The 18,753-nt window shown below is 41.4% G+C and overlaps 1 protein-coding gene across 2 annotated transcripts in view; it reads right to left on the reverse strand.

The window, feature by feature from the left end:
• LOC124797897 (SUN domain-containing ossification factor) overlaps window positions 1-18,753 on the reverse strand; it is a 258,179-nt gene that overhangs the window by 11,799 nt on the left and 227,627 nt on the right. The window contains exons 2-3 of one of the 2 annotated variants that reach the window (XM_047261014.1): window positions 6,825-7,044; window positions 5,210-5,706 (exon numbers count right to left, since the gene is read on the reverse strand). In XM_047261014.1, coding sequence (XP_047116970.1) covers window positions 5,210-5,706; window positions 6,825-7,044 — 717 coding nt within the window. The remainder of the gene's footprint in view (window positions 1-5,209; window positions 5,707-6,824; window positions 7,045-18,753) is intronic. The other variant, XM_047261013.1, reaches the window with a different exon arrangement.

The following is an 18,753-nucleotide window of genomic DNA, read 5'->3' on the forward strand; positions in this document are numbered from 1 at the left end:
AACCTTATGGAAAATTAACTGGAAGCTCAGACAAATTTGATTAAATTATATTGTATGTATCAAAAGGCAAATTAACTTGAGAAAAATATAAAATCAGAGAGAGGCAGAATGCCTGACCAACCACTGATACCTTCAGGTGGTGAAATTCCAGTACCACCATATGCACATTTTAAAGTGAACAAAACTACTACTACATTTTGGAGCTATTAGGTCCTTCCTCTGGAAGAAAGAGTGTTTAGATTGTGAAAATTTAGAAACAGGGTGGGAGGCAGCTGATCAGTCATACCTTAAGATGAGGAGGACCCACCCATTATTACAATTTTTACTCTTTTTTTTTTACTTTTTTAATTATTACACGATGTGCAGGAAGCAATCAAACTTTCTATTCAGATTATTAATGTGAATTGCATTCACAGTACACACAGATATATTAACTACAAAACTAATCACATGTAAAAAATGAAAGCTAGACCTTTCACTGGTTATCTATACTTATCTCTATCTCAATACTGATAAGCAGACAGAAATACCTGCCACCAAAATTGTTCACAGTACTGGGATAACTGTTACGAAATGAACACTCGATAACATTGCTGCATTCAAAAACAGACGTGCATTAATAGAAAAATATCAACATACATGTTGATTTGCTGTTGCTGCTACTGGACACAAAAATTAAAGTATTATCCCTAAGAACATAAACTACTTACAGCAGCTTTGCATGAACCCTAAACAGTGGTAATTTGTCCCTTGAAGAATAAAAACAAAAAAGAAAAAATTAAACCAGATATTTCTCAAGTTCCCACAATATTAATGTAGGAGTAGATTTAAGTATTGGTCAGATTTACCAAAAACCATGTGATATCACATTAATATTAATGTCATAGCAATTATAATCACTTTGTAAATTGAGTGGTCGAATAGGCATGAACAGTTTGCTACCACCTCTAAAGCAACGAAGGTAGTGTGGTCAGTATAGCATCATGTTACGATGGAGTGGACATTTAGCAAGATGAAGCTTCTCCTACGTTTGACATTAAAGAGTATCAAAATATCACTTTCAAGAATACCTGTGGATCATGTTTTTACTTCTGCAACAGTAGATCTACACAGTGCCATTTTAGTAAGGATACAACAAAATCACTCAGAAACATTCACAAAAATATTCCTAAAAGTGTATTGAGGATATCTGAAGAGACAGTCTGAAGAATGAAACAAGAAAACCCATGTTTATTCTGACTAATCTTAATACCTAAATGATCATGATGGCAGATAGCCCTATTACAACATATAGCCTGTCATATCTGAGAATGACAGAATATTATATTAAATGGGTTTATAATGTAACTGGATAGAGAGAAGATCTATTCACAAAGCAGCAGCAGAAAATATACATGTAAAAGTTAAGGAACTTTGCAGGCTTTCAGAGGCAGTAACTTTCTTCTGGCAGAAGGGATGACAAGGTTTAGGAAATGGGGAGTGTTTGGAAAAGTAGTCCAGAACCCTGGGGCAGAGATTGAGAAGAGAACGGAAGGAAACACTGATTGTTGGGGACTGCGTTGTTTGAGATTTGAAAACAGGGTTACTTAGAGGTGGATGACATAATACTGACAAAACACCATGGGGGTAGTTATTAACTCCTGCTATTAGGAGCATAAATCTATGAGCAATGTATGTGATAAACGTACAGTGGAGAAAAATAGACAGGTCAGAAAATAAAACATATTGGAAACTAAAAGAGACTAAAGAAAGGAACAGCTACTGAGAAGAAATGCTGAGACAAAAGAAATTAGCATAAATTAAGGCCGGTTGGATAGCAAGACCAAGGACATTGTGTAATGACAGTTCCTACCTTAATTGTGAGAGGCTAGTGTATGGGAGAAGAATCCAGATAGCAGATGTGGTAAAACAGGCACCAAGGTCATGATTGTCATGCTGTAGAGCATGCTCTACAACAGGATATTGTCTGTTGCCATTGTACGCCCTTTGTCTATGTCCATCCATCTTGACTGATAATTCGGTGGTAGTCAAGCTAAGTAAAGGCCAAAAATTGTTTGCATAACAACTGGGACATGCCAGGTGTCATTTCACAGGTGTCTCTCCCCTTGATAGTGTATGATTTGCCACTTACAGGGTGATATAGATGGTGGAAATAGAGTGCACAGTGCAAGTCTTACAGCTGGGATGGTCACAGGGATGGGAACCATATGGGTGGAGGAGTAGTACAGGATCTCCTCAGGATACTGCGGACATTTTGGGGTGACAAAAAGTTATTTGTGGTGCAGTGGGCAAAAAGTTGGGCAGAATGGACCTCATTTAAGGGCATTATTTTAAGAAATCATACCCTTGTCAAAGTAGCTGACTGATAAATTCAACACCAGGATAAAACTGGGTACAGGTGAACTACTCAGATGTTTTTGTGGAGGGCTCAGGAGTACCAGGATTGGATGCGACGGCCCAGCAAATCTGCTTTTGAACTAGGCTGTTGTGGTAAATGTGTCTAGTGAAGGCTGAGGTGAAAGCGTCGTACTCCTGTAAAGAGTCCACATCTGAAATAATACATTCACCTCTAACGCCAAGGTTGAAGGGAGGAAACATTTGACATGTTAAGGATGCCAACTGTCAAAATGCAAGTGCTGTTGTTTGTTAGTAGTTTTAACGTGAACTTAAGTGTTGTTGACCCTTGGTGAGAGAATAGGACATATGAAATCTAAGTGGGTGAATGTATTTAGAGGTTTCAAAATTTTTAACAGGCCAGCCTTACTATGGGACCATATGTGAAAAATGTCTTAAGTGTATCAGAAGGCTTATGGACTCCACGAAGAACCCCTCCAAGTGTCCCATGAAAAGGTTGGCTTAGGAAGGAGGCTTCCTTTCCTACAGCCTTCCTTTTGATCTGTTTGTTTGTCTATCCCTCAAAGGTAAAGTATGGCTGGGAAGTGTAAAGTTCATGGAGGTGAGCATGAAGGATGTCTTAGCTTTGGGAATTAGGTGGGCACTGGTTGAGAAATGGTCAGCAGCAGACACCCCATGTACACTATGTACATGAGGGATTTGGCATAGTGAGAGGTGGCAAAATGGGAACAAGCAAGGTGGAGTGGGACAGGCGCACATTTCAGACTACTCTGCCAATCTTCTGCCAGGAGGAGGAGGAGCCATTGAGGAGGGTGCCTTGTTTGGGGAAGGAGACCAGACAGTGAGGTCATCGGTCTCATCGGATTAGGGAAGGACGAGGGAAGGAAGTAGGCCGTACCCTTTCAAAGGAACCATTCTGGCATTTGCCTGGAGCAATTTAGAGAAATCACAGAACACCTAAATCAGGATGGCCAGACACAGGATTGAACCGTCGTCATCCTGAATGCGAGTCTAGTGTGCTAGCCAATGTGCCACCTTGCTCGATAGGAGTTACTGGCTCTGAAAACTTGCAAATATTTACGTGTATCTACTTAGTTGCATTGTATTTTCACAAATTTAAAACTGATTATTTTCGTTGGTATACAAAATGGATGGTAGGACAAGATGTTTTAATAGTGTAAACTTCAGCTCTGTAAACAATTATTTAAGATGGTCAGAACAGATTAGATTTACTTTCATTCCAAACAATCCGTGGTGAGGTGGTCCTCCAGGATGTAGGACATGTCAGATAAACAATAATACATGACAAATATTTACAACTAAAACAAATAAGCTAATTTACCTTCCACAGGTCCCAAGTGGGATGATTATCTTTTTTGTTGCAAACACTGCACTAACATGATAAGAGCACAGGTGTGCAGCCAATGGCCCCTGGGCCAGATCCAGACTGGTGATTGGTTTTGTTCTGGCCCGCAGAAGAATTTCATGGGAGAGTGAACAAGGCACTGCAGAATTTCGCAACAATTTTTTTTTAAATAGCTATTGCAAAATATCGTAAGTAAAGAAATAATGTTCACTATGCAGAAGTAAATATTTTAAGATGGGGTGAACATAAATGAATGTACTCTTAAAAATGTGTATTTTGAGGCATGGAGTTTCTGGAAAGGGGTGCCATTCTTATTGGTGCACTACCTCATAAACATTAACATCACGTACGCTACTGTATCAATTCTCTGCAGTAAGTGCACTGCCGTTGCGTCTCGTGACGAGGTGGCCTGCAAGCTTAAGCAATTATGTGGATCAGGCCCAAGAGTCACCAGTGGTTGCCTATACATCAATTGGAGAGTGTGAAGGTACATGTTACATGTGCTACATGTGTAACACTGAAGCAAGGAGTTAGTGGAGGCAGTATGAAAGAAAGCTACAGCATTCAAAATGCAAATGACATAACTTTACTGACAAATCTGTAAATGTATTAATCTAGTTGAACATTGGCAAAAACTCAAAATAGCTCTTCGGATAACGTAAGTTCAAAAAATAAGATGGTTTCTGCATTTTTTTATTTACTTTATCTGAGCAGTTTCCTTCAGCCTTTGATATTTTTAGATTGCTGACAGCGAGATAAAGAAACAGGCATCAACATATTTTACCTAAAATACCTTCATCTGGGAGGCAACACTGCTTTCATTGTTTTCATCTTCAAATGAGCTTCTGAGAAGAATAAGCAAATAAGTGGATATGGCAGAAAGTTAATCACATCAAGACCAAAATGATTTGCGAGTAGAATGCCATAGAGAAAGACTAAAGATTGCAGTAGAGTCTGTATTGAAAACTGATTACTATATTCAAAATTAAACTTCCCATGAGTCTGAAGTACAAAAATTTGTAATCAATGTGTACAAACATTTCTAACCTACAACAATGACATGTCTTTCTTGGAAGAGCAACCACCCATGAATTAAACTGCTCGGTAAAAAATGGAAATCAGGAGGAAAGAAGATGAGTGTTTTAGAGACTTATGGAAGAAATGAGCTCATGATTAATCAGAAAAACTGGCAAAAGATAGGCCAATCAGGAGCAATGGAACAGGTATGCTAGGACAGGATAAAACAGGAACAGCAGCTACTTCATGTCTGACATGTGCCGTGTCATCTACGGTCTCACATCCAAAACCAAAAAATTCATTATAAAGCAATGTACAGTTTGTGCCATTAACATGTATTTAATTCATCTCTATACTATCCATTATACATTTTGCTGCATACAATCTATCACATTCCTTGCTTGCATACCACAAGATACTGAAGACCAAACCAATGCAGCATTGAAAGATTACAAAATTTGATGTCTTTACCTCTCTTTTTCTGCTCATCTTCTGCAAGATGTTTTAGCCTCCACTCACTAAAGGATGGTATGTCCTCTGGTAGTGAGTGTTCAGTCTCTGCCTTGCTAGGGTCAGGTGGACCTTGATCCTCTGTAGTCCTGGATGCTTGCACTTCTTCAAGACTGTCATTGAGAAAAGGTCCAGAGTCTTCTTTTGCAGCAGCCTGTTGCAGTGGCTGAGAAGCTTGCCCCTGCGGCCTCTGCTCCACCACTTTCGGTTCTGCCCGCACTACATACTTCTGGTGCTGTTTATCTTCCTCAGTTTCTGTAAGATTGGTGACATCTGCCGACAGAGTGGGTGTTGTCACCTCAGAGGCAGCAGGGCTCTCAGCTGCAGACTTGCTGACGGTGAGGTTGTCAGTACGAGATGGCTCATCAGGTGCATCCACAGAGCCCGCCCGCTGCTGGAGCTCAGCTGCCGCCGAGTCGACGAGCGTAAACACTACAGCTTGACTAGTCTCCGACAATCTGTGAAACAAAGCACTAAGTCAAGTCGGGTCATCACTGTATACTGAAGGAGCTCGCCACATGCGTATCTGGGAGTAAGAATTACGTGACAATTCTGATGTGATGTCACTGTCAGTTCTGCCTTTTGACATAGATAGTCACAATATCTAACCCTCTTACCTGTACCTACAAATGGATGGGAACATCTTAATAATGTGAAGTTAATGTGAGTTACCTGTAACTCTGAAAAGGTGTACAACTTGTTCATTCAGAACCACCTGCTGGCAGTGAGGAGACTGATCTCACTTCATTTGAAGTCTGACTGACAACCGAGTTCCTGAAAAGTGATCCCTTTACCAACACACTAACTAGTGTCGAAGAAGAAATTTTAGGAACACTCCACAACAAGTTCGCCTGTTCTTCCTGACAGTGTTAATTGATCACTGATAAAAACCCCACATTACAACCGTCTAAGGTAGGCTACATCAAAACACTCAGCAACCAGTTGCATAAAAGAAATTTCACTTCCTCAACCGGTTTCAAGATTTAGTTCCCTTCTTTTGAAGGTTGTAACTATCGCATTATGAAACTAATTAAGGGAAGAAAATTTCTCTTGTGCAACTGGTTGCTGATTATTTCGATATATACAACTACAGTTGCTGAAGGTGGATAAAATACTAATCCGTCCAAGATACTAACTCCAACTCTCTGGCTAGAAACTACCACGAAAAAATTGTTCTGTTTCACTATAAAGCGGCAACCAATTACATCCTCTTCACTGGCGTAATGTATTAGAAATGAGTATAAAGATAATGGTGTGTGTAGCTTTATGCCTCCAATACCTGGTATTCTTGCCTGAAATCATACCAGTTATCTCACAAAGCCAATCAAAGCTTTCGTAAAAGCATTACAACAGTGCAAGGGGAAACTCAATCTTGTCATTCTCTGATATAACATCACATACTCCCAGTCATGTAGGTGGCGAGGACCATTTAGAAGAACAGCAACAAAGGAAAACGAAACAAAAATAAATATGAATGTGTGCTGAAAAAGGAGAGTTAGATCCCTTTACACCGATCAAATGCATGCTACTCAACACCGCAGAGATGTGCACCATCGTGGCGAGACTGGGGGCTTACCGGTGGTACACCGGAGGGAAGGCCCAGATGATGCAGATGACGGCGACGTAGAGGAGGGCCATCTGCAGCAGGCGGAAGGACGCGCGGCACCCCCAGTAGCAGGGCCCGTGGCCATCGCACGCGGCCGAGGACACAATGACGCACGCCGAGGCGGTCGCAGACGGGGAGCCGGCCAGCCGCCTGAAGCCGCACACCGGCGCCTCCATCAGCAGCAGCAGCTCTGTTCAACCAACACGCGCCGCCGCCTCAGCACTCGCGCACGTCCGCGCCCGGCACTTAAAGCTCTACTGCACAAGCGCGTGCACTGACAGGACAAACGCCGCAGCATGGTCTACAGGTGGCCTCCTAACGCACGTGTACGCTGACTAACTCATTTGTCCCAACCAATACTACACATTCCTCGACAACTTTATGATATTGAAATTCGTAACTAGACTTGTGTGTGTGCTCTAGAATTTCAGTTCCCGAATTTGCCGGGGTGTTACACATTTCTCAGTTATCTCGACCCAAGACGTCATGTACCGTTCGTCAAACTTTTCTCGATCGCACTGCTTCCGAGATGTGAAACGGTAGACGTGTGAAAAGTTTGGGCCGCTGTGTGTTGTGTAAGGACACTGCAGGGCTGGATTTACGGACGATGGCGCTCTTATTGCCCAAAAAATTACTATTTCATATTAAAAAACGTACGTAGCGATGGAATTGAAAAACCTGCGATTGACTCCCCATGTAACGGGTGACCAAAAAGTCAGTATAAATTTGAAAACTGAATAAATCACGGAATACTGTAGATAGAGAGGTACAAATTGACACACATGCTTGGAATGATACGGAGATTTATTAGAACCAAACAAATACCAAAGTTCAAACAATGTCCGACAGATGGTGCTTCTCATCTGATCAGAATAGCAATAATTAGCATAACAAAGTAAGACAAAGCAAGGATGATCTTCTTTACAGGAAATGCTCAATATGTCCACCATCATTCCTCAACAATAGCTGTAGTCTAGGAATAATGTTGTGAACAGCACTGTAAAGCATGTCCGGAGTTATGGTGAGGCACTGGCGTCGGATGTTGTCTTTCAGCATCCCTAGAGATATCGGTCCATCACGATACACTTGCGACTTGAGGTAACCCCAAAGACAATAATGGCACGGACTGAGGTCTGGGGACGTGGGAGGCCAAGCATGACGAAAGTGGCGGGTGAGCACACGATCACCAAACGACGCGCGCAAGAGATCTTTCACGCGTCTAGCAATATAGTTTTTTTTTTGTGCTAGTAAAACCCCATGTCATTCCAAGCGTGTGTCAATTTTTACCTCTCTATCTTCACTATTCCGTGGTTTATTAAGTTTTCAAATTTATACTGACTTTTTGATCACCCGGTATATTCGTCAAAGTTTTAGCTTGAATCCCATCTTCCTTTTTGTTTACTAGTTCGTTTCCTATTCGTGAAACACATGGCTTTCTCATACCGCTAATCGTGTAGGGCAGACTACTTTTTGAAAGGCAGTAATAGGTAAGATGCATGGCGATGACAGCTGACAAGTAAATCAGTCACTTTATACGAATCGATGCGCCAGACAATAATACAGCAGTTGCGACCAACGCCTTAACCATCGGACGGACGCGCCTATGTATAAAGTGCGTCACTAACAAATGTCATGTACAATTTCATTGTCAGTTTACAATTGCGAGCCCATACTGCTTCAGCTAACACGGTGATAGGTTGGGTTGTCACGTGTCCAAGTGAGCAGTAGTAATATAAAATAAACAGCAAGCTAGGGGAGAAAATTTTACGATTTGTGCAAAAAGAAAGAATGAGACCCAGATTTCGAGCTACCGGTACAGTTCCACCGTCAGGCAGTTGTCTAAGAGCTAATTAGCAATCGAACAAGCGGATGCCTGGGATCTGATGCAACTGCACTGTTTAATGCTTTGAGTGCGTCATTACTGTACACTTGTACGCGGCAACAGAGTGATATAATGAAAGTTTATTTGATTATTTGTTAAACAGTGATGTTGCCCATACATGTTTATCTTGGTACGTAACAAAGACAGCTATCCTTTACATGTGTATAAAGTACGCCATGCGCTCTGCTCGTGTCTTAAAAAATGGTGCACCCACTCGAAGATTAACAACCGCCCTCAAATTGATTTCAACAACTACCCAACGACAGTGCTACTTGTCTTCCATGCATTCAAATTAAATGCATTCTTTCAGTGCCCAAGGACTATTGAAACGCGCACATGGATGTCTCCGGCGTTCTATGCCGCAGACTGTCTTGCCTATGCGCATATATCGGCCTTCAACTACTGCATACTTCAGTAGGTGCACGGTATCACATTACATTCAGTAATTCTCTCTGCTCCCTCGTCTTCTCAGTACCCCATTTTCCACTCTATCTATCCACCTTAAAGTCTCTATGCATTTTACTTCCCACCGCTGATGTGGACAGTGAGATTCCTTTCTCGCACAGTCTCAGGAAGCACACGCGATAAGCCAGCAGCTACTTCCTCATTTATTCTGCTAGCAACACAGCACACTGAAATGGAACGTTTCGACAACTGTTACAACAACACGATTATTACACATTTTTTCATATGTGAGGTTGGCAGGAGTGGTCCGAAGGCGCCCTACTCATAACTATTACGAACGAGGGAGCCTAGTGCTCAACGAGAATTTACACTGCGAAGGGACTATTTCAATGACGGTATTGTCATCTTCAACACGGTAACTGGCTAGTCGATGGTGGTCGCTGCAAATGCTGCGTTGGGATCATGAATCAGGAATTTATACACCCTCGAAACACGTGATATTGAAGTCGAAGCAGAAAGAAGTATCCCCGACATTAATGATAATACCAAATATTGGTGTGGCCACTATGTTCACTCAACATGAACTCAACGTGCAAGCTAGTTATAAGACCTGTTGTGAGAGGGAGTGTACCGTAAGGGATCTTGGGTAATACTGTCGTGCTTTATGCTGTGACGTTTATCCTGTCAGCGCACAATGAAAAGGATGGCAAACTTTGTAATTTTCAAGAGCTGTAGTTTCTGTTCCAGTGTCACTGATCATGATTTTTTTTATTGTGGTGGTGGGGAGGGGGGTGGGTTACTGTACTCTTTCTAAATATATTTTCATCCTGCAAAACCTGATGGTAATAAAGTACTGTTACTGTTTGGTCTTAACTGTTACTTCAGAATAATCGAAACAGGACCCTGATAATACACAGACGATGCAGTCTTTCCCGCAAACTAATGTACACCTTGATCCACTTCGACTACAAAAACTATCCTTACTGTTGATTGCAGCCTTAATTCCCATAGTTGAAATTGTCAACACAGGTAGTATTTGTAGTGTAAGCTGGATCTAAGTAGCCACTAATCACAGAACATTATGATGCTGGTACACGCCGTTTTTTCCCCCCACAATCTGCGGATGCTTTAATTTTTTCGTGTTTGTGTTTTAACTTGCGGATTCCCGTCTACACTCCGCTATCTGTAACTTCACGGATCTGTCAGTGTGGAAAGTGCAACTCGAGCGCGTACGTCCATGTGTATGTCCACATTTGCAATACGCACAAACTTGTATGACATGGGGTACTACACGGTCTCACGTGAGTTCCTCTCCGCTCACAGATCGATTGCCGAGATGGCTCTCGACGCGCCCTTTCATTTCTTCCGTCATTTCTGGTATATTCAGTACGATGCACCAGAACGGCTAACGAAATTGACAGGTTTTTGCTCACGGACGATGCCACCATTGCAGTGCGCGCGTGTGTGTGTGGCCACTGTCGCCCAAGATCAGGTCGCAAACGCTTTTCTAATTCTTCTCTCGGCCGAATTTGAATTGAACGCTGCCAATTGCCTTAACATTTATTTAAAAATAATCGCACTACTATAATTTTTAATTATTTATACACTTTTAAGCACAAACTAAGAATTGTATATGCACCCTAACTCTAGTGCGTACTTTGATTTGTAAGATAACGATGTAGTTAGAACAAAATTAACACCTCCAGTGCTAGCTGCGGGCATTTAAAAAAAATGTCTATCGCGGAAAACTCCACACACACACGCATCCTAACGGTTCACGCTAATGAAATGGATTCAGTGTTTCTAGACTTTCGGAAATTTTCCGATTCAGCACCACACTAACGGTTAGTAATCAAGTACTTTCGCGCAAGATAATCTGGACTCAGAATCTCTTCACAGACATGGGTTTTACAGATGATCCAGCATCCAAAATAACTTGCAAACACCCAAGCAGTACTGTTCGTGTAGCGAGGTGCCACAGAGCCCTTGTTTATGTTACATATTAATGATTTAGAGAGAAGTATAAATTCGAATTTCAGTTTCCGCACTATTCACCAAAGTTGCGCTGATACCCAATCAGATCATGGTCAAATATCAGCTTGATAACTCGTTTTAAAAGTAGAAATACGTAAACGTTTTGATCCTAACAAACGCAGAACTGAAATAATCCTTTAAATATGTGAAACAGTCACACTCAGCAACGTTCATGTCACATTGTCATATTTCGTAAATATATCCGAGAGTAATAATACTCGGGAATATTAAGTGCAACAATTACAGTCTCTTTTGTACATGAAGCACACGACAGGAATCGTTCCACTGATAGGGTACCAGAAATCTTACGCTGTTTTTATCTAGGAAACTTTAAAAGTCATTGAGTGAAAAAGGGTGATCAGTAAAAAAAGGCGCACAGCGCACAACTAGTTGTTGCCGTCGACTTGCAAGCAGCATATTGAAGAAATACAAAATACTTACGTACTGTGTATCTTACAGCGAAATACGTGCTGCACAAAGCAATATAAGGGTGAAGTATTACTGGCCGTCAGCAGCAAGCAACCACGTAAACGCGAGCAGTTGGCTGTGTAAGTTGACAGTCCAGCCGCTCAAGGTCAGCGTGCGCCCGGCCCGACATGCAAGCACCAGACCACTGCTCTTTGCGCCACAGAGTTGAGCTGTTTCATATACGAAACAGCATGTGAAAATAATAATAAGAACTGCAACGCATCCTCCTCAAGAAGTGCTCGCAACAGTTGTGAACGCGTGTGTGAGCAACGGGTATCAGACATGATCCAGCTCCACAGCGTGGCAGCTTTCAGAGTGATTGTTTCTTGTTTATAATTATACCAAGCGTAAATTTCAGGTACTGTTGTGCGGAGGGGAGGAGGTAACTTTGGCCAGCCAATGTTCTGGGACTGCAGCGAATTCCAAGACATCTGTGGACATGCACCTTTTCCGTTACATGCAGAACGAATACGCTCTATTCAAATAAGAATACCAATGATATACTCCATTTCTGGGCTAAGATTTTATGGCATCTAATAGTTCGTTAAAAATTCGGTTTAATTTCCTTAACTGGTGTATCGTATTTCAGTTCCTTTTCCGTAAGATTATCTTATTTCAGATTTGTTCTCTTTATGCAATTAAAAACCTCCTAATAAGATACTTTGTTCTCGTTTGATATCTGTTCGCATTTTTGCTCGCATATCTTAACTGTATTTGGTGTATAGCATCTCGTGAATGTCCACCCACGCCGTTGGAATCTGTGATACGAATTGTATGCTCAATTTTCCTCAAACTAAGTTTTCGAATAAAAGGCACACTTAAGAGTCGCCCCGTGCCAAGAGAGAGACGCATTTGTCGTGCGGATGATTCAGAGATTTTGCAGTCCGACGTGTATTCACATGAATCCTCTTTTACCCTGAGAACACTCTGCTGACAGCGTTTACGTTCCATTATTAACAAGAACTGAACCTGACTGTCGGCATCCCTGCGAGAGAGGTTCCACAGTCGCGATCTACCGTCTTTGATGAAGCAAGCACAAGTTTATGAAATGCTAAGCTCCTTCAGCTGTTTGCCGTTACCAATCCTTGCTAACCTGCTACTACGCTGGAGGAGTACGAATAGCTTAAGGAATGCTAGGGATGTAAAGGCATTAATATCCGTTCTACAAACGGCAATGGAAGTGTGCAGCCTGAACTACTGTTCAGTACATGCGACGGACGAGCCCGCTGCTAGCTCACTGCTATGTTGATAAGACTGTGCTGTCTGTGGTAACATCGCCCTTGCAACATGTCCCAGTCAGTATTTTTCAATAGGGCAATGCCCTGTTAATACATATCTCGCACAAATCTGAAAACTTCTCGAGTTGCGCAAATATTTATTTCTTAGGTCCTGTTGCCGTCCATGTATAACAGCCCACACGTGAAGAAAGTACGATGAACCGTGTACCAACCGAGATGGAGCATATGCAGTTATTTTCAGGAGCTGGACCCATTCTCTCCAGGTATGGGGTTCAAATACCAGTCCGGTCATCGTGATAAAGGTTTAGCAAGGCTTCCCTGAATCACCCATCGTGCAACGCCTGGATGGTGTTTCTTAACACGCCATGGCCGATTTCCGTCGCAGCCTTCTCTAATTGAGCCAATGTAGCAGCACATGTTTTGTATCCCAGTGTCTTATCGTAAGCCTTATGCAACTTGTGTTCTCGTTTGCCGCAGGAATTAACAAAACCTGAAGACATAAGCTTGCAAAACAGCCAAAGTCTCCGAGGGGAGTTTTAGGGAAGCCTGATTCTTCCGAAAGTACAGCGAGAACTTATTGCCTGTACGTCATCGACCACGGACGACTACTTCTCTGCATCCATTTAGCGCATTCTCATGCACGTGAGCGTATCTCGACGCCCGGCAGGGCTTCGCGGGTCACGCCAGCCCGCACGCGAAACCAAAGCCTGTTACTGCATTCCGGCAGCTTCTAGCACCACCTAACAAGTGGAAACTGCCGTGTGCAAGGTCAGCCAAGCTGTCGCCTTTGTAAAAATAAAGCAACTAATACATCAGTACCCGGGCTGTGCTAGGTTCTGATCCATCCTACATCTAAGCTGCATCGTGTACTGACAGTTGTAGTCGTATATTGGCCAACACCGGAGCTAATGACGAAATGACATTATCAAAAGGAAGTATGCGATCTTATAAATGTTTATACAATAATTTATTACGTCTAGATCGTCAAATAACTAAAATTTTCACATTACCGATTTCGGCAATTTATTGCCGTCTTCAGACGTTAATTCATTAGAAGGTTCGTTATGATATATAAAAATACAAGTTATGCACTCTGAACATCACGAAGTCGCATAAAAAGTCACTGAATTACACGTCGTGTCGTCACATCGTGGAAGTACATAAACCGACCCACAGCTACTCATCAGCTAATCCAAAAAACACTTCGTGAATGCAGCAAACGTTATGAAACATTTATCGTCTCCATGCCAGACTGTAAGGAGCAGTCAAATGAAAACGAGACAGGTGGAAAACATTAAATATATTTTTTATTATTTCAAAAATAATCTAACCATTAACACAGTCATCGCACTGTGAGACAAGGCGCTAAATGCCTTCGTGGAAAAATGTTTCGACTGCCTATGGAACGGTAGTTGCACCCTGGCGTACACCTCTTCGAAACAAATCGATGGCCAAGAACGCCTTTCTCCAGGACTACAAGAATACGAAAATCGTCTGGGGAGACATCGGCACTGTATGGAGGACATGTACGGACTTCCCAGAGAAGCTTCTGCAGAGTACTCTAAACAATCTGGCAACATTTTGGCGGGCCCACATGTTGCCAAAGTTCAGAGTACGCTGCAGAGGTTACACTGGAAAGCCCTTACACATTATCGATTCCGTTCCGACCTCTCCCCACGAGATTTCCTTACTTTTTGGAGCCCTGAAGAAAAGCATTCGTGGCCGGCGATTTGCTTCGGATGAAGAGGTGCACGTGTGGGTACAATCCTAGTTCGTAGGCAAGCGCAGAAATTTTTCCATTAAAGCATTGATCGTCTTGTCTCCTAGGGGGATGAAAGTTAACAGTTCTGGCGATTACTTTCGAAAAACGTTTACTTGCTTTTTCCATATGTGTCTCATTTGACTACCCCTTATACGGTTGCTAGTGAATACTTATATGTAATGTACATACACAGTAACCAACTGCCACTATAGTTAGCGTTAACTCTATGAAGTTAACACGTAATGACCATTTGGCTAATACACAAACGTCTTGATTTTGTGGAAAACTGAACTTGTAAGGGGCAACAATCAAGCTCCGTTGGTCTGCTTTGAAGTTATTGGAATCATCGAAAGTCCTTGCCAGTAACTTCGACGCTTAACCCAATTGATATTTGTACTGAATCTACCTAGGGAAGTCTTTCTGAAATATGAGAAGTGTTGTTAAGAGTTAGCTTGTACGTCACCAAGGGGGGACCCCGCTGGATGGTTAACTGTACGTGAAAACTAATGCTACATGTTTATTACAACTACTGCGCCAAAATGCGAAACATACTACGTTTTGATGTGAAGACCGCAATAATAGATAGAATGCCATGTGATGCTCGCAGAATACATGTGGTGTAAGTCTAGAAAAATAATTGTTTTTAGAAAAGAGGCGTAACGGATCTTTTCAGAGGAATAGCGAACGATGTCCCTAGCTGAGCTGTTTGTTGCCAAATGGCAGCACTTCACCTGGCAACTGAAACAGTTGTTAATTATTTCAGACTACAACTGAAGCAAGATCACACTCCGTGCTGTGTTTCGATGTTTTGCTGTATTACAGCGGATGATCATGACTATCGTCAGAAGTGTGTTAAAGAAGAAGCTAAAATAGCATTTTAAAAGAACTGTGAAACAAAATTAATTTTCTGCCATTTGTATGTCCTGTTTTAAAACAACCTGTTTTGAAACCTACAGTAAAACTTATTTATTTTTCACTAATTTAACTTCGTGTTTTAATATTTTTTGTATTACGTATTTTCGTTATAGGGCTGCGAGAGGAAATCGGAGAAACCAGTGAGTCGTCATTAAATCACAGAGGAAGAAACGAACACGAAATACGGAGCTCGGGAAGACCAATAACAAGAAAAGTCTCCGAAATAATGGTCAAGATTACACAACCAGAAAAGGAAAACTGACTACAGGGAAAGTTTTTATTCTGAGAATCTGCTCACGCCGATTAAAATGCTCCTCAAGATTAACTGAAGGGAAGTCCATGAAGTGTTTTAGTCTCTGAAAGCTACGTGACTATTCACAAAATATTTATCTTCTAGGACCATTGCAATCTTTCAGTCATCAAAGAAACGGCCAGGAAATGGTTCTGTAAAAGAAATCAACGCCATTTAGGCTTTTCCTAAAGACGGCAAACCAAAGCAAGCAGGTTTACAAATAACTTTTTTTCTTAACACTTTCAGATATTTGATGGATGACAGTACCGCTGCGTAACAAAGCCACAAGTTTTTGCAATAGTTAACCCGCGTGGCAAGACCAGCCTAGACAAAAATTAATGATATTGATCATATAAAATAATTTCCTGCGTATTAGTCATTACACAAGAAATAAAAATCACACAAGGAAATATTTAAACGCAGATTTATATATTTCCAAAATTTACAGTATGCACAGCTAGAAACACAATGAAGGACATAAAATAAGAGTAAAAGAAAAGCTATTACAATGGCTTTTCAACTAAATTTAATCTCTATTTAAAGCTACAATCAAAAGACACATGCAGCTTCTGTCATGAGATTAACAAGAAGATTTCAGTAAAACACAATGAAGCTAAACTGTTGTACATGAAAGAGAAAGAGAAGTGAACTTATAAGCTGCCCAGGCTACGGAGGATTTGAAATTTCATGCAGCAAATATTTCAGATGACATTTGATCTACGCAGGCAGTCCAGTTTCCGAAACTGTCCACATCATTAACATCCAAGTGCAACCTGTATGTGAACAACTTTAGGACACATTCATTTAACAGAACAAATGAAGATGTGGGGTGAAACGGAAGCAGGAAGAGATCAGAAGACCTTTCATCTTTCCTAGTGGAGTATATGAAGGAACATGCAAAACATTTCATTTCAAGCAAGTGGTTTTAGATTCAGACAGCTGCAATCGACAGAATCTGAGCACAAAAATAACAGATCAAATTTCTTGTGTCAGGGCATTCTAACCTATTAAATGACCTCGACTAACTTGATAGAAGTAAAGAATTGGAAATCAGTCGCAATTATTCGCCAGCTGACTGGGTAACCAGTGTGAAATGAAGAAAAAGTAGTTCAACTGAAGCGTACTGACATATAACCAGCAATAAATTGAAAAAAATTGTAAATCGAAAGAAAACTGTTAATAAAGTTCATTAGCTGGAAATTCAATGGCGGAAATAGGAAAAAGGATGTGGATTTACACTAAAACCTGAATCCTGACAAAATTTGATGAAATTATTTTTTCAAACAAAAAAAAAAAGAAGATCAGCAGGACACCCACCAGAAGAACATATTCCATGCATTTCAAACACCAGTCAAACAAATTGCTCAGAATGGCGCTGATGCGGGAAAACAATGATAAATGTGTGTGAATATGTAAATAAATGTTATCAGTAAAAGAACTGAGATGGCAACATTAAAAATGAAAATGTTACGTTTTGCATTAATTATTTTGTAATAATTTTTAGCAGACTACTGAAGCAAGTCCATAATTTTCGTGTAAAAAATACTGTAGTCTTCAATGTTTGTTCTATGTATTCCATTCCGTATGGAGCAAGTGCAGCAGTTTCCTGTTTGCCAACAAGCTACTCTTAGGTTTGTAAAGTTTATGCTATTTTATTCTCATATATATTTCACTTCTATGTATCTGAAACCGTTTCTTTGAACTTGCACCACTTGTATTCTGAATGCCTCGTAAGAGTTCAAGTCACTGAGTATTGCGTTCCAAAACACATTTCGATCATCAGGCTGCGGTTAACCTTAGCATTTTGAAGGGGAAACCAAAGCACCATACTGAACTGTTGAACTGTCCAGCGTTAGTTACAAGAACCTTCGCCAGAAAATCTTATTAAATACGAGGGCGGTTCAGAAAATAACCTCCGATTGGTCACAGTGCGGGTTGTGGGGGGAGTAGCGACGCCATCTGTGCGTTCACGCACTCAACTGGTCAAACGGCATCAAGCCGTGGTCGAGTGAACGTTGTACCTGCGCTAGTTTAGTTTTTGTGGCAGTTTGAAATGTGTGCTGCAATAGAAAACCCCGCCAAATGTGAAGTGCGTGCTGTCATAAGGTTTTTTACAGCCAAAGGATATTCTGCAGCAGCTATTCATCGTGAGCTTTGTGCCGTGTACGGACCAAGAGTTATGAGTGAAGGAGTTGTCCGTGAATGGGTACGTTTATTTAAAAGTGGACGAGAAAACGTTCATGATGAAGAGAGGAGTGGTAGACCATCATTGGTGACTGACGAACTCGTTCAGACAGTTGATTCAAAAGTTAGTGAAAATCGACGTTTCTCAATGTCGGAGTTGTCTACTGGTTTTCCACAGATTTCTAAGACTCTCTTGTACGAGATAGTGACAGCAAGATTGGGTTACCGTAAGTTCTGTGCACGATGGGTGCCCAAAATTCTTACCGACCACCACAAAACTCAAAGAATGGCCTCTGCATTAGACTTTCTGTCACGTTATGAGGACGAAGGAGAACCATTGTTAAACAGAATCGTGACCGGTGACGAAACCTGAATTAAGTACGTGAACCCTGAGACAAAAGATCAAAGATGTGGGCACATTCAAATTCGCCTACCAAACCAAGAAAAGCCTCGCAAGATTTTTCTGCCAGAAAACTGATGGCAACGGTGTTTTGGGATGCCAAAGGGGTGTTGTTGGTTGAATTCATGGAACGTGGTACGACCATTAATCAAGACGTGTACTGTGAAACAATAAAAAAGTTACGACGGGCTATACAGAACAAACGCCGTGGTATGCTGACTTCCGGTATCGTTTTTTTTTTGCACGATAACGCCCGTCCTCACTCTGCTCGCAGAACAACGGCCCTTCTTGAGTCCTTCAAGTGGGACGTTATCAACCA

Source organism: Schistocerca piceifrons, chromosome 5 (assembly GCF_021461385.2).
Source record: "Schistocerca piceifrons isolate TAMUIC-IGC-003096 chromosome 5, iqSchPice1.1, whole genome shotgun sequence".
Taxonomy (NCBI): domain Eukaryota; kingdom Metazoa; phylum Arthropoda; class Insecta; order Orthoptera; family Acrididae; genus Schistocerca; species Schistocerca piceifrons.